This window comes from Carcharhinus amblyrhynchos, chromosome 5, assembly GCF_965287045.1.
Source record: "Carcharhinus amblyrhynchos chromosome 5, sCarAmb.v2.hapA, whole genome shotgun sequence".
Classification (NCBI taxonomy): Eukaryota; Metazoa; Chordata; class Chondrichthyes; order Carcharhiniformes; family Carcharhinidae; genus Carcharhinus; species Carcharhinus amblyrhynchos.
Genome location: NC_137328.1, coordinates 27,904,497 through 27,926,835, shown reverse-complemented (window position 1 = coordinate 27,926,835; position 22,339 = coordinate 27,904,497). Strand labels below are relative to the sequence as shown.

General features: G+C 42.1%; 1 protein-coding gene across 3 annotated transcripts in view; it reads left to right on the top strand.

Annotated features, from left to right (window-relative positions):
• Positions 1 to 22,339, top strand: part of LOC145342927 (adhesion G protein-coupled receptor L3-like) — a 937,845-nt gene that overhangs the window by 756,102 nt on the left and 159,404 nt on the right. For 2 of the 3 annotated variants that reach the window (XM_080188552.1, XM_080188551.1), the window contains exon 10: positions 15,717 to 15,755. The exons of the other annotated variant lie outside the window; for it this stretch is intronic. In XM_080188552.1, the coding sequence (XP_080044678.1) occupies positions 15,717 to 15,755 (39 nt within the window). The remainder of the gene's footprint in view (positions 1 to 15,716; positions 15,756 to 22,339) is intronic. 3 annotated transcript variants of the gene reach the window in all.

The window sequence follows — 22,339 nt, the reverse complement described above, 5'->3', positions numbered from 1 at the left end:
CCCGTCTAGTCTACTACCTGGTATCGCAGTATTCTCCTTGACTACACTGACTTTTTCCTGCGTGAATACTGACGAAAAATACTCATTCAGTGCCTCTCCTATCTCTTCAGGCTCCAGGCACAACTTCCCACTGCTGTCTCTGACTGGCCCTAATCTTGCCCTAACCAATCTTTTATTCTTGACATACCTGTAGAAAGCCTTAGGATTTTCCTTGATCCTATCTGCCAAAGTCTTCTCATGTCCTCTTCTAGCTCTTCTTAACTCTCTCTTTAGCTCCTTCCTGGCTAATTTATAACTCTCCAGTCCCTAACTGAGCCTTCACGTTTCATCTTTACATAAACCTCCTTCTTCCTCTTCACCAGAGATTCAACTTCCTCAGTACACCACGTTTCCCTCGCTCGACCACTTCCTCCCTGCCTGACAGGTACATATTTATCAAGGACTCGCAGTAGCTGCTCCTTGAATAAGCTCCACATTTCAGATGTTCCCAGCCCCTGCAATTTCCTACTCCACCCTATGTATCCTAAATCATGCCTAATCGCCTCATAATTACCTTTTCCCCAGCTATAACTTCTGCCCTTCGGTATATGCTTATCCCTTTCCATCACTAAGGTAAACGGAAGCGGATTGTGGTCACTATCACCAAAGTGCTCACCTACCTTCAAGTCTAACACCTGGTCTGGTTCATTACCCAGTACCAAATCCAATGTAGCCTCACCTCTTGTTGGCCTATCTACATACTGTGTCAGGAAACCTTCCTGCACACATTGGACAAAAACTGACCCCTCGAATGTGCTTGAACTATAGCTTTTCCAATTGATATTTGTAAAGTTAAAGTCCCCCATAACAACTACCCTGTTACTTTCACACCTATCCAGGATCATCTTTGCAATCCTTTCCTCTACATCTCTGGAACTTTTTGGAGACCTATAAAAAAACTCCCAACAGTGTGATCTCTCCTTTCCTGTTTCTAATCTCAGCCCATACTACCTCAATAGACAGGTCCACAACAAACGTCCTTTCTGCCACCGTAATACTGTCCTTGACTAACAATGCCACGCCTCCCCCTCTTCTACCACCTTCTCTGCTCTGACTGAAACATCTGAACCCCGGAACCTGCAACAACCATTCCTGTCCCTGCTCTATCCATGTCTCTGAAATGGCCACAACATCGAAGTCCCAGGCACCAATCCAGGCTGCAAGTTCGTCCACCTTATTGTGTATGCTCCTCGCATTAAAGTATACACACTTCAAACCACCCTCCCGCCTGTCAATACACTGCTGTGACCTAGAAACCTTATCCATGACCTCCCTATTCTCATCCTCCTGTACATTAGAGCTACAGTTCAGCTTCCCATCCCCCCTCTGAATCAGTTTAACCCCCCCTGAATAGCATTGGCAAATTTTCCCCCCAAGACATTAGTTCTTTTCTGGTTCAGGTGCAGACCATCTCTCTTGTAGAGGTCCCACCTACCCCAGAATGAGCCCCAATTGTCCAAGTATCTGAACCCACCCCTCCTGCACCATCCCTTTAGCCGTGAGTTCAAATGTTCTCTCTCTATTCTTCTCCATGCTATCCCGTGGCACAGGTAACAAACCAGAGATAACCACTCTGCTTGTTTTAGCCCTAAGCTTCCACCCTAACTCTCTGAATTTCTGTTTTGTATCCCCGTCTCTTTTCCTACCTATGTCATGGGTGCTTACATGAACCACAACTTGGGGCTGGTTCCCCTCCCTCTTAAGGATCTCAAACACTCGATCAGAGATGTCATGGACCCTGGCACCTGGGAGGCAACATACCAACCACGAGTCTCGCTCGTTCCCACAAACTCTCCTATCTATCCCCTTAACTATGGAATCCCCAACCACTAATCCTGTTCTTTTCTTCCCCCTTCCCACCTGGGCATCAAGGACAGGCTCTACCCCTGAGACCTGTACTCTATGGCTTACCCCGGCTGAGTCTTCCTCCCCAGCACCATCCAAAACAGAGTATTTATTTTGGAGAGGAACAGCCTCAGGGGATCACTGCTCTGACTGCTTCTTACCCCTTCTAGCAGTCACCCACGCATCACTTTTAGGAGTAAATATCTCCCTGTAACTTTTGTCGATAGCTGCCTCTGCTTCCCGAATAATTCTTAGTTCCTCCAGTTCCAGCTACAGGTCCCTAACACAGTCCTCAAGGAGCTGCAAATGGATGCACCTCCTGCAGGTGTAATCAGCTGGGACGCTACCAGTGTCTCTCACCTCAAACATCCCACAGGAGGAACATGGCACTGCCTGCACTGCCATCCCTATTACTTCCCTTACCAAGAAACAAAAATAAACTTAAACTTACCTGCTCTCACTCCAAGTCACTCTCTTTTTTTCAGGTTAGAGGATGGGATACTCTCCATGCGTAGAGTATCGGGTTTCTTCACCTTTCCAATTTATGGGGGTCCAGAGGGAAAAAAAAACTACTTCCCAGGCCTCCCTATGACCACTTCCGGTATCCGGTTGAAAATTTAAAAAAAAGCTAGAGACGTTAGAAGGTTACAGAGAAGATTTGCAAGACATGCAAACATGATCTGCTGCCACACATTTGTGCTGGCTTTTCTTGATGGTGAACTGTTTCCAAGTGTCTGATCACTGACCTATGTTCTCCCATTAATGCGTTCTACCATCTTACCTTTATGTCAGTATCAGCACCTTCTCTAGCCCTTCACACGGCAATTAACTCTATATTGTGCCCTACACATCTTCAGTGCAATCTGTCCCAGCTCTGAAGAAGTATATGGACTCAAAACATCAACTCAATTTCTCTTTTCACCAATGTTTCCGGGCTGCTGTGTGTTTGCAGCATTTTCTGTTTTTGTTTCTCTTCAAGTGCCTGTTGATTTTTTTCTCTGATTATTTTTTCTCAAACCTTGCACATCACTGTGCTTATACAGACTTGCCTGCAGTTTCTCAGATTGTCTTGGCAGCTTTTCTTGCCATATTTTCCACAGGCTAATCTTTTATGCCTTGGGTTGATTGGAAGATTTTGGCAAGTCCTTGGGCTATCTCCTCACCCATTTTGCCTTAGCAATCTGGATCCAAGCCATTAGGACCAGAAACCTTATCCAAAACGTTACAGAAACCTTTCCTGTACATCATGCCAATCAGTTTCACCCCATACATTATCTCTACCATCTCCACTTCTACCAATATTTGTCGACATCCTGTTCTTTATTAAATATCTACACAAAAGTTTTAATTAATTATTCTGATCCTGCCTTGAGCTTTTAAGCATATATTATCCTCTCTTTCCCTATTATAACCCACTTCTTAGTATCCAGTACGGTCAGGTACATTCCCATGAGAGGAAAAGCTGGACAAGCAGAGAAAGAGAGTAGTAAGATAAAGTCGAAAAATGGTTTTGTATGACAGATGTCAGGTTGTTGAAACAAGTGAGAACGAGGCTGGATATAACAATTTCAAAGGGGTGGGTGAGGAATGAGAAAAAGCAACAGTAGAAGGAAAGAGAGGTATGAGAAGAAACGAACAGCTGACACAGAAGTGAATCTAAAATCCTTCTACAAACAATAAATGGCAGGAAAAGGAAGAGTGGGCCAATTTGGGACCAAAAAGGAGATTTATACATTAAAGCAGTGGGCATGGCCGAGGTGCCAAAAAATTCTACACATCTTTACCAAGGAAAAAGATGCTGCCAAAGTTATTGTGAAAGAGGAGGTAGTTTAAACCCTGGGATAAATTTGATAATCACTACAATCACCTGGCTGTATTTGAAACCTGATAAGAACCTGATCAGGTGTTGAGGAAAGTAAGATTAGAAATTATGGAGGCATTATCCATAATCTTCCAAACCTCCTGAGATACAAGGGTGGTGTCAGAGCACCAGTAAACTGCTAAATTTTTTTCTATTCATTCATGAGATGTGGCCATTGCTGGCTAGGTCACACATTGTCTATCACTACCCTTGGACTGAGTAGCTTGTTAGCCCCATTTCAGAGGCCATTTAAGAGTCAACCATATTGCTTTGGACTGAACTCATATGTAGGCCAGACCAGGCAAGGACACCAGGTTTTTTCCCTAAAGAATTTTAGTGAACCAAATGGTTTTGCAACAATCAACAATGGTTTCACAGTCACCATTGGACTTCTGTTTGCAGGTGCACATCGGTACAATGACATAGGTAGAAGAGATGGGGATTTAAAACAGGAATTTAGGGAGCTAACATGGAAGCTGAGCGCTAGGACAAAGCATGTTGTCATCTCTGGTCTGTTGCCAGTGCCATGTGCGAGTGAGTTGAGGAACAGGGAGAGAGTGCAGATTAATATGTGGCTGCAGGGATGGTGTAGGAGAGAGGGTTTCATTCACATGGATAATCAGAGCACATTCTGGGGAAGGTGGGACCTGTACAAATAGGACAGTTTGCACTTGAAAATGAGATGTAGTCCAAAAGCCAGTGTTGAGGATCGTGAGGTACTGAGGAAGGTACCAAGGTCGCAGGAGTGTACAGGCAGACAGGATGGTGGGTTGAAGTGTATCTACTTCAATGCAAGAAGCACCAGGAATAAGGTAGGTGAACTTGGAGCGGGGATTGGTACTTGTGACTATGATGTTGTGGCCATTACGGAGACATGGTTAGAATAAAGACAGGAACGCTCGTTGGCAGTTCCAGGATATAGATGTGTCAGTAAGAGTAGGGAAGGCGGTAAAAGAGGTGGAGGAGTAGCATTGTTAATCAAGGATAGTTTAACTCAGCACGGGAAACAGGCCCTTCGGCCCAACGAGTCCGTGCCGCCATTTTACCATTGTGAGTGCCCTCTTCTACCTATGACCTTTGTCTACGCCTATTGGACTCCACAATAAAAGAACCATAACCAGATTGAGGGATGACTAATTTAGGGACAATTTGTTAACACCAATCAGCAGCCTGAGAGCACGTTTTTGGGGTGTGGGAGGAAACCGGAGCACCTGGAGAAAACCCACGTTTTTCGAGAAACATTTGCCTACTGAGCTAATATAAGCTGAAGTTAGAAGTAGAAAAGGATCGGCCACATTGTTCGGAGTTTTCTATAGGCTCCCAAATAGTAATAAAGATATGGAGGAGGAAATGGCAAAGCAGGTTATGGATAGGTGTGGAGGTCACAGGGTAGTTATCATGGGTGACTTAAACTTTCCAAATATTGATTGGAACCTTTATGGATCGAATAGTTCAGATGGGGCACTTTTTGTACAGTGTGTGCAGGAGAGTTTCCTGGCGCAATATGTGGATAAGCTGACAAGAGGTGGGGCCACATTGGACTTGGTACTGGGTAATGAACTGGGCCAAGTGTTAGATTTGTTTGTGGAGAGCACTTTGGAGATAGTGACCACAATTCATTGTCCTTCATTATGGGCTGCACGGTAGCACAGTGGTTAGCACTGCTGCTTCACAGCTCCAGGGACCTGGGTTCGATTCCTGGCTCGAGTCACTGTCTGTGTAGAGTTTGCACATTCTCCTTGTGTTTACGTGGGTTTCCTCTGGATGCTCTGGTTTCCTCCCACAGTCCCAAGATGTGCAGGTTAGGTTGATTGACCATGCTAAAGTTGCCCCTTAGAGTCCTGAGATGCGTAGGTTAGAGGGATTAGCGGGTAAATGTGTAGGGATATGGGGGTAGGGCCTGGGTGGGATTGTGATCAGTGCATACTCAATGGGCCGAAGGGCCTCTTTCTGCACTGTAGAGTTCTATGATTATTGCAATGGAGAGGGTTAGGGCCATACAGCAGGGCAAGGTTTATTATTGAGGGAGGGGGAATTATGATGCAATTAGGGAAGAATTAGAGAGCATAAGATGGGAACAGAAACTGTCAGGGAAAAGCACAAATGAAAAGTGGAGCTTGTTCAAAGAACAAATACTTGAACAAAGAACAAATGTCTTTGATAGGTATGTCCCTGTCAGGCAGGGAGGAAATGGCCAAGTGAGGGAACCATGGTTCACAAAGGAGGTTGAATGTCTTGTCAAGAGGAGAAAGGAAGCATATGTAAGCATGAGAAAACAAGGTTCAGTTGGGTCGCCTGAGGGTTAAAAGGTAGCAAAGAATGAGTTAAGAAAAGGCTTAGGAGACCTAGGAGGGAGCATGAGAAGTCCTTGGTGGATGAAATAAAGGAGAACCCCAAGGCTTTTTGCTCTTACGAGAGAAATAAAAGAATGATCAGGGTGAGGCTAGGGCCAGTCAAGGATAGTAGTGCATGGAGTCAGAAGAGATAGGTGAAGTGTTGAATGAATACTTTACTTCAGTGTTCACTAAGGAGAGGGGTCATGTTTCTGAGGAGGAGTGCATGTTACAGGCTGATAGGATGGAGGAGGTAGATGTTCTGAGGGAAAATGTATTAGCAATTTTGAAAAACCTGAGGGTCGGTAAGTCCCCTGGGCCAGCTGGGATACATCCTAGGATACTTTGGGAGGTAAGGGCCTTTGCGGAGCCTTTAGCTTTGATCTTTGGATCCTCACTGCCCACAGGGATTGTGCCAGAGGACTGGAGAGTGGTGAATGTTGTTCCTCTCTTCAAGAAAGAAAATAGGAATGACCCTGGTAATTATAGGCCAGTTAGTCTTACTTCGGTGGTCGGTAAGTTAATGGAAAGGATTCCTGAGGGATAGGATTTCTGACCATTTGGAGAGATGCAGCTTAATCTGGGACAGTCAGCACAGTTTTGTGAGGGGTAAGTCCTGCCTCACAAATTTGATTGAATTCTTTGAGGAAGTAACTAAGTGTGTAGATGAAGATAGGGCAGTTGATGTCATATACATAGAGTTTAGTAAGGTGTTTGATCAGGTTCCCCATGGTAGACTCATGAAGAAAATAAGGAGGTGTGGGATAGAGGGAAATTTGGCCAATTGGATAAGTAACTGGCTGTCTCATAGAAGACAGAGGGTGGTGGTGGATGGAAAATTTTCAGACTGGAGACCAGCTGCCAGTGGTGTATCACAGGGGTCAGTGCTGGGTCCTCTGCTGTTTGTGATTTTTATCAATGACTTGGAAGAGGGGGCTGAAGGGTGGGTCAGTAAATTTGCTGATGACAGCAAGATTGGTGGAGTCATGGAACACACCAGAATGATAGAGAGTGGGATGGCTTGATCTTGGTTTAGGACAAAGCTCAGCACAACATCAAGGGCCAAAGGGCCTGGACTATGCTGTACTGTTCTATGTTCTACTGCTCAAAGTTGATGAGCTGGAATCTGAGCTTTTGATACAGCGATGCATCAGGGAGGGGGAAAGTTATCTGGATACTTTGATCAGGGATGCAGTCACAGGTTAAGTACATCACATTTGACCCATGATCAGGGATGAAAAGGGTAGACAATGAGTGAGGCAGATTTCAAGATCCAGAAGGCAGCACTAGAGGAGTCGTAGCCCTTGCACTTGTCCAAAGAGTACAAGATTCTCGAAGTCTTTGTGGGCGAGAGCAAAGAATGAAGGAGGATAATTTAACAGACCAGAGTACGTTAGTACATGCGGCCATTCAAGTCAGAGGAATAAATAGTATTGGGAACAGGATTAGTAATAGTATTAGGGAACAGTTTTGTTCAGGGGATTAGGTAGTGTTCTCTGCAACAGTGAGTGTAGTCTTGAAGGCTGTGTTGCTTACCCAGTGCCAGAATTAGGAGCATCTGGTCCGGACTGGAGAGGAACTTTGAGTGGGTGCGCAAGGATTCAGTTGGTGTCACCCATGTTGGTACCAATGACATTGCTCAGGGAGTATGAACAGCTAGGGGCTAAATTAAAAAACAGAGTCGCAAAGCTAATAATCTCTGGATGACTACCTGAAGTCAATTATCATAATATTGAATTTGTGGCTCAAAGATTGGAGTGGGACAAATGAGTTTGACACTGGGGAAAGAGAGAGCTGCTCCATTTGGGTTGAACATGCTAGAACCTGTATTCTGATAAACCAACTATTAGTGCTGGAGAGAGGGCTTTAAAGTAACTAGTGGGGAAATGGAGGAGTGCTCATTTCACAGGTTAGAATTGGACAAGACAGTACTATAGGTTAACAGTATGGGTAGTGGTAACCAGGGTGTGGTAGAAAGGCACAGAGCATACTAAGCAGCATATAAGGTCAAGGTATAGAAGAATGGTTAAAATGACGGAATTAAAGGCTCCTTATCTGACTGTCTGCGGCATTTTGATCAAGATAAATGAACTGATGGCACAGATACAAATAAATGGGTATGATATGATGATCATTATAGAGTTGTGGTTGCAAGGTTAGAACAAAAGAAAATACAGCACAGGAACAGGCCCTTTGGCCCTTCAAGCCCAGTCTGATCATGGTGCCCTAGCCAAACTAAAAAAAAACTTTTGCTCTCACTTGGTCCGTATCCCGCTATTCCCTCCTTATTCATGGACCCATCCAGATGCCTCTTAAATGTTGCTAATGTGCCTGCTTCTACCACTTTTTCTGGCAGCACATTCCAGGCACCCACCACTCTCCATGAAATAATTCCCACACACATCTCCCTCAAATTTTCCCCCTCACCTTGAACCTGTGCCCCCCTTGTAATTGACACTTCCACCTTTAGAAGAAGCCTCTGATTATTCACCCTGTCTATGTCTTTGCAGTGAAAACTATCCTGGTTTATTCAACCTCTCCTCGTAGTCAACATCCTCAAGACCAGGCAACATCCTGGTGAACCTTCTTTGCATTCTCTCCAAAGTTTCCTCGTCCTTCTGGTACTGTGGCAATCAGAACTGCATGCAGTACTCCAAATGCGCCTAACCAACGTTTTATATAGCTGCAACATGATTTCCCAACTCTTGTTACCAAGGCTGGGAACGAAATATTGAAATTTGACATTTCAAAAGGATAGGAAGAAAGGAAAAAGATATTGTGTGACTCTGTTAATGGTGGCTGAGTTCCATACAGAAATTAGAAATGACATTGGCTCAAAGATCAAGATGTAGAATCAGTTTGGATGGTGATTAAAAAGTATCAAGGGAAATAAATTACATGTGGGAATAGTTTCTAAGTTCACTAAAAGTTTTTTTTTCTAGTAGCAATGTAGGCAGAGTGAAAATCAAGAGAAAATATGAGTTTGTAAGAAAGGTGCTGCAATAATTATGGGCGAGTTTTATCATAATGTGGATTGGATAAATCAAATTTACGGAAAATAAGAAAGAACAGCTGGAGTAGGCAATCCAGTCCCTTGAGCCTGCCATTCAATATGATCATAGCTGATCTCTTAGAAACGTAGAAGATAGGAGCAGGAAGAGGCCATTTGGTCCTTCGAGCCTGCTCCGTGCCGTTTATTATGATCATGGTTGATTATCCAACTCAATAGCCTAATCCTGCTTTTTCCCCAAAATCTTTGATCCCATTTGCCCCAAGTGGTATATCTAGCCACCTCTTGAATGCGTTCAATGTTTTGGCATCCTGTGGGCTTACCATTCTTTGGGTAAAGAAATGTTTCCTCATCTCCATCCTAAATTGTCAGCCCTGAATCCTCAGACTGTGACCCCCTGGTTCTGGACTCCTCCAATTCATCTTGGCGTCCTCTGCACCTTCCTGCCCACTGTCCATAAGGCTGGTATCAAATTGAAAGAAAATATGTACAATGCTGCTCAGATTAGTGCTGGACCAGAAGATTGGGAAAATTTTAGAAACCAATAAACGATCACTGAAAAAATAATGGGGAGAAATTAGAAATAATGGGGAGAAATGAAAATAAAGTAGTGAGCAATATAAAAACATTTACAAGTATATAAGAATGGAGAGAATGAGCATTAGTGCCTTAAGAGGATAGACTGGGGATATAATAGTGGAAACAAAGAAATGGCTGAGAGTTTGAACAAGTATTTTGTATCTATTTTCATGGTAGAAGACACTACATGAATGCCAAGTAACAGTAGAAAATCAAGAAGGAGGCAAAGGGTGGGAAGAACTTAAAACAGTCAGTATCACCAAAGAAGAAGCACTAAGAAAACAGATGGGACTAAAGTCTGCCCAATGTTTTGGACCTGATTGGCTGGTATCCTGGGGTCTTAAAAGAGGTGGCTGCATAGACAGTGAGTGTAATCTTCTCAAATTTCTGAGATTATTGAAGGATCCAAAACTGCAAAATTTCTATTCAAGGAAGGAGGCAGACAGAGAGCAGAAAACGATATTCTCCTGGCCTAAGATCTGCCTTTGGGAGAATGCTAGAATCCATTATTAGTGAAGTCTTAGGAAATATCGAAAATCATAATACAATCAAGCAGAATCAGTCGTTTTTTTGAAAGAGAAATTTATTAAACAAATTTATTAGAATCCTTTAAGTATGTAACAAACAAGGTAATTAAAGGGAAATGAGTCAATGTAGTATACTTGGATTTCCAAAAGGCATTCCAATAAGTCCTCTCAAAAAAAAGGTCACTTCACAAGTTAAGAGCTTATTGCATTGCAGGCAATATATTTAAATCTTCAGAGGATTGGCTAACTAACACAAAATAGTCACAATAAATGGGTCATTTTTGGGTTGGCAAACTGTAAATCAACATAGACAGACTCTTCAAACAGCAGAAAACTGGCTGCCCTCCCGAATTCATGGGCACCATGGGCATAATTTCTTCCTTCCTTGAGAACATGCACAGTTCTACCAGTTAGAGTGGAGCAACATCAAATGATTTCAAGGTCAGCAGTGGCATAAAACAGGTCTACATCCTGGTGCCAACTCTCTTTGGCACATACTTCTCCATGCTGATCCTGTACACTTTCAGCAACTCGAAGAGGATGTCTACTTGCATGCCAGAGATGAGAGCAAGCTGTTTAACTTGGCAAAACTGCAAACCATGACCAAAGAGCGTAAAATCCTGGTCGATGAGTTGCTACTTGCTCATTCCACCACACTGGCATCCCAGACTGAAGTTCACTTGCAACAGCTTGTAGATCATTTCTCCCAGATCTTTGAGGAGTTTGGACTGACAATCTACATCAGAATGATCAAAGTTATGGATCAGAATGTAGAAACTGCACCTTCCATCAACATTAGCATTCTGGATATCACAATCTAGGATCAAAAATCACCAGCAACATGTCCCCGATACCAAGATTGGCAGCAGAATTGCCAACATCACAATGTCATGTCAAAGTTGAGGAGTTTAGTGTGGATCAACAGCAAACTAACTGAAAATAACTGAAAATGCTTTTGTTAATCAGGACCGTGTTCTCAGCATTTTCCTTTTTCCATCGAAAACATGTCCAAGCCAAGAAAAGAGGTCCCCCAACAACATTTGCCCTCTTGAGTCAGCAGTGACTCTGTGTGCTCAATGGATGACAACCTCATTCCTACAGACATTGTTATCAGCACAAGGCCAATAGTTCGTCCACACTGTAATACAAGGACACCTGCAAGTGAAAGTTGACTGAAATTAGAGTAAAAGCATGAGACATTCTTGCTGCTGATCAGTTTGTCTGTTGACAAGCAGTTTGAATAGGCATGGTGAAAGGAGAGGACAAACAAAATGACCACATGATGGAAAAGTGAGCCTAGTGGAAAGAAAAATAAACATCACTCACCCTTGGGCCAATGCTATTCATCTGTGCCAGCTAAGAGATTGCTAGTCATGAATTGACCTCTACAACCACAACTAACAGCATTAAATCCGTAAGTGATGTACACTGTGCGTGCAGCCCTTAATCTCCCAAGATGGACAAATGCCTGTTTAACTATTGGGGTGCTACAGAGGTCAATACTATTGTGTCAACTTTTTACAATCCATATTATTGACTTGAATGAAGGAACCAAGTGTATAAAAGCTGAATTTGTTGACAATATAAAGAAAAATGGAAAAGCAAATTGTACGGAGAACACAAAAAGACAAACTTTCTGGCCATGCCCGTTGCTGGGATCCTCCAGTCCCACCTACTACATCTCCCAAGGTGGGTCTCAAAGCCAAAGAGTGTGGAAAATGATACTGATTGATTAATAAAGTGGTAGAACACACTTTGTGAAATTGTGAGGCTGGGCAGAATAGTTGTTAGCAATAGTTCAGTCCAGGCCTTCAATGACTACCTGTGTGGAATTTGCACCTTCTCCCGGTGTCTGTGTGAGTTTCCTCCAGGTGTTCCAATTTCCTCCCACGGTCCAAAAATGTGCACGTTAGGTTGATTGGCCGCGCTAAATCGACACTTAGTCGATGTGTGGATTAAGTGAGTTAGCGGGTTAAATAGGTGGAGTAATGGGGATTTGATCTGGGTAGGATGCTTTGTAGGTGCAGACTCAGTGGGCTGAATGGCCTCCTTCTGTGCTGTAAGGATTCTATGATTCACTTTGTTAGGGAGAATGAAATGGAGAGAGACAGCAGAATGGTGATACAGCCTATCTATGATTGTAACACTACATTCTGCACTCCTTTCCTTCCCTATGTATAGTATGCTTCATCTGTATTGTGTACAAGAAACAATACTGTATGCTAATACATGTGACAATCAAAGCAAATACAGAAGGATCTGGATGGTCTTGTACAAGATTCACGAAGTTAGCATAAAGGTATTCCACAGAAAAAATGAAATATTGGCCTTTATTGCAAGGGTGTTGGATTATAAAAGCAGGGAAGTCCTGTTACAACTGTATTGGATGTTGGTGAGACCACACCTCGGGTACAGTCCATATTTGATCCCCTGATATGAGGAGTGATATACTTGAATTGGATTCCAGTTCAGATAAGGTATGCTTGGATTATTCCTAGGAGGGCTGTCTAATGAGGAAATGTTGAGGCCGTTGACTGGAGTTTTAAAGATTGAGAGATGAAATCATTGAGACTCGTAGGTTTCTGGTGTTCTTTCTGATAAATGGTGAAAAGATGTTTTCTCCTGTGAGAGAGATGAGAACCAGGTTTAAGAGTAAGAGGTCTCTTCAGACAGAGATGAAGATAATTAATTATCTCCTAGAGGTTGTTAATATGTGGAATTTTCTTCCCTAGAAAGCTCTGGAGGTGGGCCATTAATTTATTCAAGACAAACATAGATAGATTTTTGGTAGACGATCTGGGACAATTCTCTGTAGTAGAGATGTTGAGGGATTTGACAAGTGTTCAAATGTGTGAGTAGTTTCATCAGGGTAGGAAGGGAGAAACTATTCCCATTGGTGCATCAGTTGACAACCTGAGGACCAATTGAAGGTGAATGGCAAAAGAACCAAAGGCAACCTTTCTTTACAGTGAGAAGCAGGGAACTTGCTTTGGATTCATGGTTGCATCTTGCAGCAATTTCACAGAACAATCTGCTACTCTGAAATGCAATCCATATTCCTGCTTTACGCGGATCTTAGGAGGAACCAGAATTGCATGCTGAAAATGGGTGGGCTTCACAATTCCAGTGTGATCTGTTGGAAAATCGGACATGAGTTAAAGCAAGCCTTGTTTGGAATATGGCCCGCAGAATGTCTTTGCCTTCACCTCAAACACTCTCCACGCGAATCTTAATTCTTCAATCCTTGTTCAGTTAATATTGGCACAGTTTTAACAACCTGTTGTGTCGTTGAGAAAGCAGGTAAAAGATTATTTTTGTTGATTTGCCAGTCAGCTGAAAAATAAGACAGCAAGATGTGCCTTTCCAGCTGTGATTTTCCATGGAAAATTCCTGTTTTCCACTGGACTGTTCGCATTTCTATAGTATAATATAGATTCATTCATACCTGTACATTGTGGGTTATGGAGCATTGGCAGAGGTCCAGAAAAAGATGATGTGAATGATTAAATATGAGGTTTTTATAAAAATTATTGAATATTCATCATAAAGTTACAAATATATATGATGGAAGTTCTCTCTAATTATTAAGTGAGTGATAATAAAGATTTCTATTTCAGTTATCTTGGGAAAATAAACTCAATCTGAGAATACAATCCCAATCATAGGTTAAAAATTCCAGATGAGACTGTCACCCTATCTAATAGAAATGGAATTTGACTTATTTGGTTAATGTATCCACCCTCAGAATGACTATTTGCATGTTCGATTGTCATTAAAAAAAAGCTTGACTGCTGCAATGATCGTTTATTTTACTATCCTATAGTTGACCAAGAACAATAAACACTTCAGCAAACTAATTCATAGGGTGGGATCAGAGACAAGACTTGTGTGGACCCATTAGTCGAGAAGTTGAACTATAATTGTGACCCAGCCAACAACATGCAAATTTCTTAATCTTCTTACTTAGGATGATTTATAACAGACTGCTTAATTCATTTAATCAAAAAGAAAATGGTTAATTGTGAGGAAAAGGTTAAATTATGCAAATACCTACATGTACACAAACTTGGAATGAGCTATGTAAAAACTACGTAGTTGTTTGGAAGGTAGTTTCACTGAGTTGAATCTTCACAAGATGGTAATACTGTGTGTATGGTCAATTTGAGTCAATCTGATGAAACCAATTTCAGTTCCTTTCCGTATCACCAGTACCTTCTGCACACCTTGAGTATTGCACATTTTCTAATTCCCTTGCGCTTCTGGCCACATGTGCACAATGTACCTCTTAAGGACCATGATTTGATTTGGCCTACTTCTGCAGAACTTCCTACATATATCATTGCTCCAAGGCTCTAGTCAATACCAATCAATATGAAATAAGAAAATTTGAAATGTGTACAAAACCATGCAAATAGCAATCCAAATCATTGCGCAAAATGATAACCTCAGTAATTTCATGAGATATGAGACTTGTTCCATTTGTGAATTAACACTCCTTAATAATGCGGGAAACAAAACTTCGGAGAGCACCATCATTAGGTGGTTTTGATCATTTTTTATTTCAACAGTGATGACCATTGCAAATACAAAGCCTAAATTATTCTTTTATTTTACTAAATATTGAACATAATGTGTTAATTCCCCTTTTGGATGATGCATTGAATTATGTTTGCAGCTATTTCTTGTTTTGAACCTTTTAGAACTCCAGACAAGCTTGATTGACCAATTGCTAAAATGGCCCATTGTGTTCAAGAAATATTGGGGCTGTGAATTTTGAAACTCATTTTCAAGTTGTGAGAGTTTGAGTATAGTTAATTTGGCATTGGTCCAGGTCATATTACAGGGGTCTGTGAATTCATTGAGCTTCATTTTACGACTAATGGACATTTTTGTTCAAAGGTTCCAGGATGTCTTGGAAATAAGTTATTGATTTACTCATACATAAAAGGTTAAACAATAAAGCTGCTAGTGTTGCATTATTTATTCATAGTTCATTGTTTCAAATTAGCTATTTTCAGAGTTTACACTTTCTAAGTAGATTATTCAATGTCACATGTCTGACGCTTTCTGCCTCTTTAAGTATTTAGAACAAAGATTCCAGATCAGTCAAATTCAGGTAATTCATGAATGCAAACAAGAACATCTCTGCAATTTGAATCATCTTGCATAATAGGCTGTAGAAACTACAGGAAAACATATTGGAACTCCGTTAAGGGAAGGTATTAAGAAAAGAAATGTAAACTGGGGGAATCTGGTATCTTCATATATAATCGGACTGGAAAAGCAATCTGAATGTACAGTACATGTCAACAACCCGAATGCTAAATGGATAACTTAGCATGAAAAAATAAAATGGAAAAACTAGCAGGCTGAGATCTGTTTTAATGTTCGTTGTTTCTTCCTGTTGTGCACTCAAAAGGTGAAACTGTGGTTTTTTCTTTCTTTTCCTATCATGTCCTCCGATTGTTATTAACTTTCCAATATTCTGTGTTTTGTTGATAATGCTGGCTCTGTGGATTCAGCTTCAGAAAAGAGAGCGCTCTTGCAGGGCCTACGTTCAGGTAACTTAGCCATGGTTTTATTTTACTATGCCTACTCACCATTTAAAAACTCTTTATGCAATGGCTGTTTTCTCCTGTGCTTTGTCTCTCCCTGAGGCTTACTGGCTGCTAAATTATCTGCCTTAATTTTTTGCTTTGTAGGTTGGCTCATGGAATCAGACATAAGGTGTTTGTTTTCCCTTCCTCTAAGCAGGCCATTCTCTGCATGCTGGTGCCCTCAGTAGTGGCTGCAGTCCCATAAAATGAAGTATTGCAGCAGCAAAAAATAATTTGTGCTATTCACAACAGCCCATCTGGTGCTGCTCGAGTTTCCTGTTACGGTGGCCTGGTATTACTATGCACCGTCTCACAAAGCATTGATATTTTCATATGTGAAAATCTGTGCGAAAATGAAAAACATGAAATCTTTATGGTGTAGTACCTGTAGGGAAATTGCCTTCCATCCTTTAGTTGCACACTAATTGTTGTAATTGCTTCAATATTAGGAGGTTAATTGCATTGAATCTCTTTGGGTAAGCATTCAGAGCACTGCATAAATACTAGTGGTCATGGTTTCAGCTGTGCTTCTCGCACAGAAGATAGCATAAGATGATAGTGTGCAGCCCTTTTATACCGTGACAGCTATTACTGAACACAACCAGCTGGTCAGGATCAGTTGATGGAGAAGGAGGTGGTTTCACAGGGAAATGATTTGGCCCTGATTCTGTGATGATCTTATTTGGGTGTCCCTTGGATAGGGAGGGGAACATTAAATCAGGAGGTTCTTGCTTGATCCTGACCCATCATAGAATCCTTACAGTGCAGAAGGAGATCATTCGGCCCATTGAGTCTGCACAACTCTTTGACAGAGGATCCCAGCCAGGCCCCCTCCCATAATCCCACATATTTATACTGCTAATCTCCCTAACCAACCCATCTTGGGACCTTAAAGGTCAATTTAGCATGGTCAGTCTACCTAACCTTCACATCTTTGGACTGTGGGAGAAAACTGGGGCATCCAAAGGAAATGCACACAGATTCCAAGTGAATGTGCAAACTCCACACAGTCATCCAAGATTGGAATCGAACCCAAGTCCCTGTCACTGTGAAGTAGCAGTGCTAACCACTGTGCCAACCCTGATTGTGGCTTACGTGTAAGAACAGCCACTTTGGCAAGGTGCCATTGCTCAGAAGCTAAGTACAAAGGGGGTAGGAAAGAAAGCTTAGGAGAAAAAATGGAAAAGATCTTCCAGAATAGCAAAGAAGTCGAGAGCATATTTTTTACCCTGCCCATACCGTAAAACAACTCCAGCATGCTTTGGGGAGTGGGTGGGTTTCTTCCAATATGGTGTGTGAATTTAATCACTTGCTTATTGCCTGTGGGCTTTCAATGCAGATTGCAGCTCATCACCACACTGCATTCCTCTCTGTTTATTTGCAAAAACCCTTGTGTCTGTTTTTTGAGCTAACCAGCGGTAATGTGATCGGAACTACATTTTGAGAAGCTGTGCTTTGTCTGACCCTTTGCTGTCATTTTGTCATGTAACCTTTTTAGAAAATATCACTTAATAACCAGCTAAAACTTAGAATAGGAGGAGGCAGTCTTTCAGTCAAACTTGTAACTTTGCTACCATACATTAAAATAAAAGTTTAAGTACCAGAACCCTGTTGCTCAGAATAATACTGAAATATCAGCACTTAGAATTTTCTTTCTTTTTGAATGAAGCTAATCCCTTTTATGTTAGAACTTCTTATTGCCCCAAGTCCCCCAAAAGCTAGATAACATCTGAGTCCCTTAAATCCAAAGTACGTTGGGAATTCTGACTCTTATTAATTGGGGTTGATTAAAGTGTAATAGACAACAGAACAAATTGTTGTGCTGACACACACAACACATTCATTTTGTGCTGTGCCTCTGCCTTGGCTGATGCGACTGAACCAAAATCATTTTAATGCCAAATGAAAGGCGAATTAATGAGGACACTATTTCCCTTGTTTGACCACTGAATTGGCTGTTTGTCGAGGAGTTCTGTGGTGCGTGACAAACAACTTTCCGCATCTTCTAATTAACTTTGCCTTTTTGACTTCTGATATCATCCTGTGAGGGCCTATTTGGCTTGACAGCCTTTTTAAACTGATTGGAATAAATTGGCAAGCTGCATACTAGCATGCTGGGTACTGAAATAACTGGAATAGCATCAAAGAATGAGGCAGAATGGTAATAATTTGATTAATTATTGCAGTAATAATTGTGCGTTAAAGTCAGGTATAAATTATTTTCTCAGATTTTTCTTAAATTACTGAGCCTGTTATATGTAATATTACATTACACTCAAAATATCAAATTATTTGATTATCTCACTGATGTTGAAATTATAAAGGAGGGACTAAAGTGACCTGAAGGAATAAAAGCCATGGTGCTGTTTCCAGAATCTATGCAGAGATGCCAGTTGTTCATTGCAATCTATTGTAGAAATGTGTTTTAAGATATAATGGATGATATGAATAATTGTACCTGTTTAACTGAATGGGGAACTAGAATAGCCAGGTCAGATCTTTTAAATGGATTATCTTCAGATTATTGCCAGTTTCTGTTGCTGTCATCTTTTCTTTTTCCCTCTAATCCTTTTGTCACTTTAGGAAATTCCTGCTTTTACTGTGAAATGGTGAAGGTAAATCACTTTCCTTCATAGGTGGCGCAGTGGTTAGCACTGCTATCTCACAGTGCCAGAGACCCAGGTTCAATTCCGGCCTTGGTTGATTATCTGTGTGAAGTTTATACATTCTCCCTGTGTCTGCGTGGGTTTCCTCTGATGCTCCAGTTTCTTCCCACAGTCTAAAGATATGCTGGTTAGGTGGATTGGCCATGCTGAATGGCCCCTTAGTGTCAGAGGTTTAGTAGGGGGTTATGGAGATAGGGCCTGGATGGGATTGTTGTCAGTGCAGGCTGTAGGCTCAAATGGCCTCCTTCTGCACTTGTAGGGATTCTATGAACAGTACTCAGTTTTTTTGTTTCCTGAGGGTACCTTATTCAGGCAGCACGGTGGCACAGTGGTTAGTAGTGCTATCTCACAGTGCCAGGGACCCAGGTTCAATTCCTGGATCGGGTCACAGTCTGTATGAAGTTTGCACATTCTCCCCATGTCTGCATGGGTTTCCTCCAGGTACTCTGGTTTCCTCCACAGTCCAAAAATGTGCAGGTTAGGTGGATTGGCCATGTCAAATTGCCCCTTAGTGTCAAGGGGACAAACTACGATAAATGCATGGGGTTATGGGGATAGGGCCTGGGTGGGAATGTGGTCGGTGCCAACTGGATGAGCCAAATGGCCTCCTTCTGCACTGTAGGATTCTATGATTTATTGGTTCTGAGTGGTTGAATACTTTATCAACAAAATGGGAAACAATTCAAATGTAACATTTTAAACAGTGGTCAAAAATATACTAGTATACAAAAGAAATGTCGTAATACATGCATACATACTGGTATATCCATCAAGGAGTGTGCAGTGAAGGACTCAGGAAGGTGTTATTCTGATTTCTGCTGTTTAGACCACTTGAGAATGCATTTTCAATCCTAGTATTTAATTTAAGGGTAAAGGCTTTGTTGTTTAATCAGCATTAATAGATTTTCCATAATCTTGCTCGTGATTAATTTTAGAATGTGCAAATATCAGGAATATGTTTGTGAGGTGATAGTTGGTTGTCTTTGACATTATTTCAGAAACAGAAATATCTCAAATTAGCACAGCCTTTTTCTCATTTGACATCTATATCACTCCTTATTGTTTCTGTCTCATTTTCTTCACAAACCTATCCAAGCCTGTGTGGATCTATTTTGTTCTCTATGTCTCTTGCACATTATTTTATTGATATATTGAATATCTATCTCATCAGTTTTGAGGTAGAAGATCGATGTGACTGTCAAGCTAGGAAGACTGAGTTGGGAGTTGGGAGCTGTAACCAGGGAGAAACAATGTTAGGGTTTGAATGTGGGAGAGTGTGGGGTTTTGCAGCACCACATTTGGAAAACAGTCAGAAATATGACTACAGTCCATTGCTGCGAGCACTTGTAGCTTTATAGAGTGTAAAAGTAGTGGGTTACAAAGTTTGGAAGCATTGATTAATACCTGTGTGTGAGAGGTGCTAGTTTGTTGAACCACTGAGGAGGCAACAGGAGCAGAAGTTGTCAGTAAGACAGAATATACCAAGAGACGCTGCAAACTTAACACACTGAGGGATTATAACCATTGGGTGAGGAGAGGTAAATATTGGGAATACAGAAGGTGAATGAAAGCACTGGGGGCACCAATACCAACTGGAAGTACTGAAAGGTATACAGGCATTAGTGATGGTAACGATGTTCTGAGAACACTGCGAAGAGCACCAGAAATAAGTTGGAAACTGAAAGGCATGATCCACCGTGAGGGTAACTGGAGACCCAGCTACAGATATGCTCCTGTTCCTGAGTAATGGCATAGCGGTGGACAAACTCAGAAGTTAGCATAGGCACTGGCTGGAGGAAGAGTGGAAATGTTGTGGCTGAATCAGCAGCAATAGAGATGGGATAGTTTGGTGTGGTTGAGCTTGAGACTGTGTAGGCCAGAATGAGCTAAGCTTGTTGAAGGGAACCAAGGGAGTGGCTTGGTTGCTAGAACTTCTAAAAAATCCATGGATGGAGTCAATATGTAGAGGAGGGGCTTGTCATGATTGCTTGATAGAAATCACTCCGTATGCACAAAACATAGGCAACAAGCTGTCAATCCAAACTGAAACTTCAGCCAAATTCTCCACATTGAGCTTTAGACTTCCTTTCCTAAAAATTACTTCTCAGAGAATTATATTGTGATACTCTGAGTTATTCCGTTTTTGTGGGGGATTTCATACAGATGTAACATTTCAAGGTAGGAACTGAGGTGGGGTGACATTGAACAAGTTGCCATTTTCTGCTGCTTCCCCCTTATTGATATATTTAATAATTTGTCTTTAGTCAATCTGATATCTTAGTTGATTTAGGATAATCGTGAATTTTTACACTACAGAAATGTGACAAGAGAGTGAATGTTTATATAGTTCAGCAAATCATTCTTGACACTCGGATAAGGCAGAAAATTCACTCTTCACTCTGAACATTCGGGCAGGTGACCATTCCATGTTATACTGTTTAGAAGTCAACAGGTGACATTCCATGTTATACTATTTATATGATGTGGGTATGCCGGCGTTGGACTGGCGTAAACACAGTAAAAAGTCTGACAACACCAGGTTTTAGTCCAACCTATTTATTTGATAATATTCTCACAAGCTTTCGAGGGGTTACCCTCTTCGTCAGGTGAATGGAGAGTTCTGGCCTCAGACAGAGCATATAAAGCACAGACAGTTTAGAGATTACTGATTAAAATGCGAATCCTTACACCTAACCTGCTGTTCAAGACCTGAAGTGGCTGACAATGTGAGTGGTAGGAGCACTGATCACAGTTTAAAGAGATGTGTATTGTCTCCAGACAGTACAGTAAGTGAGGTTTTGCAAACCCAGGCAAGTCACGGGGGTTACAGATAGTGCGACATAAACCCAAGATCCCTGTTGAGACCGTCCTCGTGTGCGGAACTTGGCTATCAGTCTCTGCTCAGCGACTCTGCGCTGTCGTGTGTTGTGAAGGCCGCCTTGGAGAATGCTTACCCGAAGGTCAGAGGCTGAATGCCCGTGACCACTGAAGTGTTCGCCAACAGGAAGGGAACAGTCTTGCCTGGTGACTGTCGAGCGATGTTCATTCATCCGTTGTCGTAGCGTCTGCATGGTCTCCCCAATGTACCATGCTTCGGGACATCCTTTCTTGCAACGTATCAGGTAGACAATGTTGGCCGAGTTGCAAGAGTATTTACCATGTACCTGGTGGATGGTATTCTCACGTGTGATGATGGTATCCATGTCGATGATCCGGCATGTCTTGCAGAGGTTGCTGTGGCAGGGTTGTGTGGTATTGTGGTCACTGTTCTCCTGAAGACTGGGTAGTTTGCTGCGAACAATGGTCTGTTTGAGGTTGTGTGGTTGTCTGAAAGCAAGAAGTGGGGGTGTGGGGATGGCCCTGGCGAGATGTTCGTCTTCATCAATGATATGTTGAAGACTCCGGAGAAGATGTCGTAGCTTCTCCGCTCCGGGGAAGTACTGGACGACGAAGGGAACTCTGTCCACTGTGTCCCGTGTTTGTCTTCTGAGGAGATCGGTGCGGTTTTTCGCTGTGGCGCATCGAAACTGCCGATCTATGAGTCGAGCACCGTATCCTGTTCTTACGAGGGCATCTTTCAGGGTCTGGAGGTGTCTGTCACGATCCTCCTCATCTGAGCAAATCCTGTGTATACGGAGGGCTTGTCCATAGGGAATGGCTTCTTTAACATGTTTAGGGTGGAAACTGGAGAAGTGGAGCATTGTGAGATTGTCTGTGGGCTTGCGGTACAGTGAGGTGCTGAGGTGACCGTCCTTAATGGAGATGCGTGTGTCCAAGAATGCAACTGATTCTGGGGAATAGTCCATGGTGAGTCTGATGGTGGGGTGGAATTTGTTGATATCATCATATAGTTGTTTCAGTGATTGTTCACCATGAGGCCAG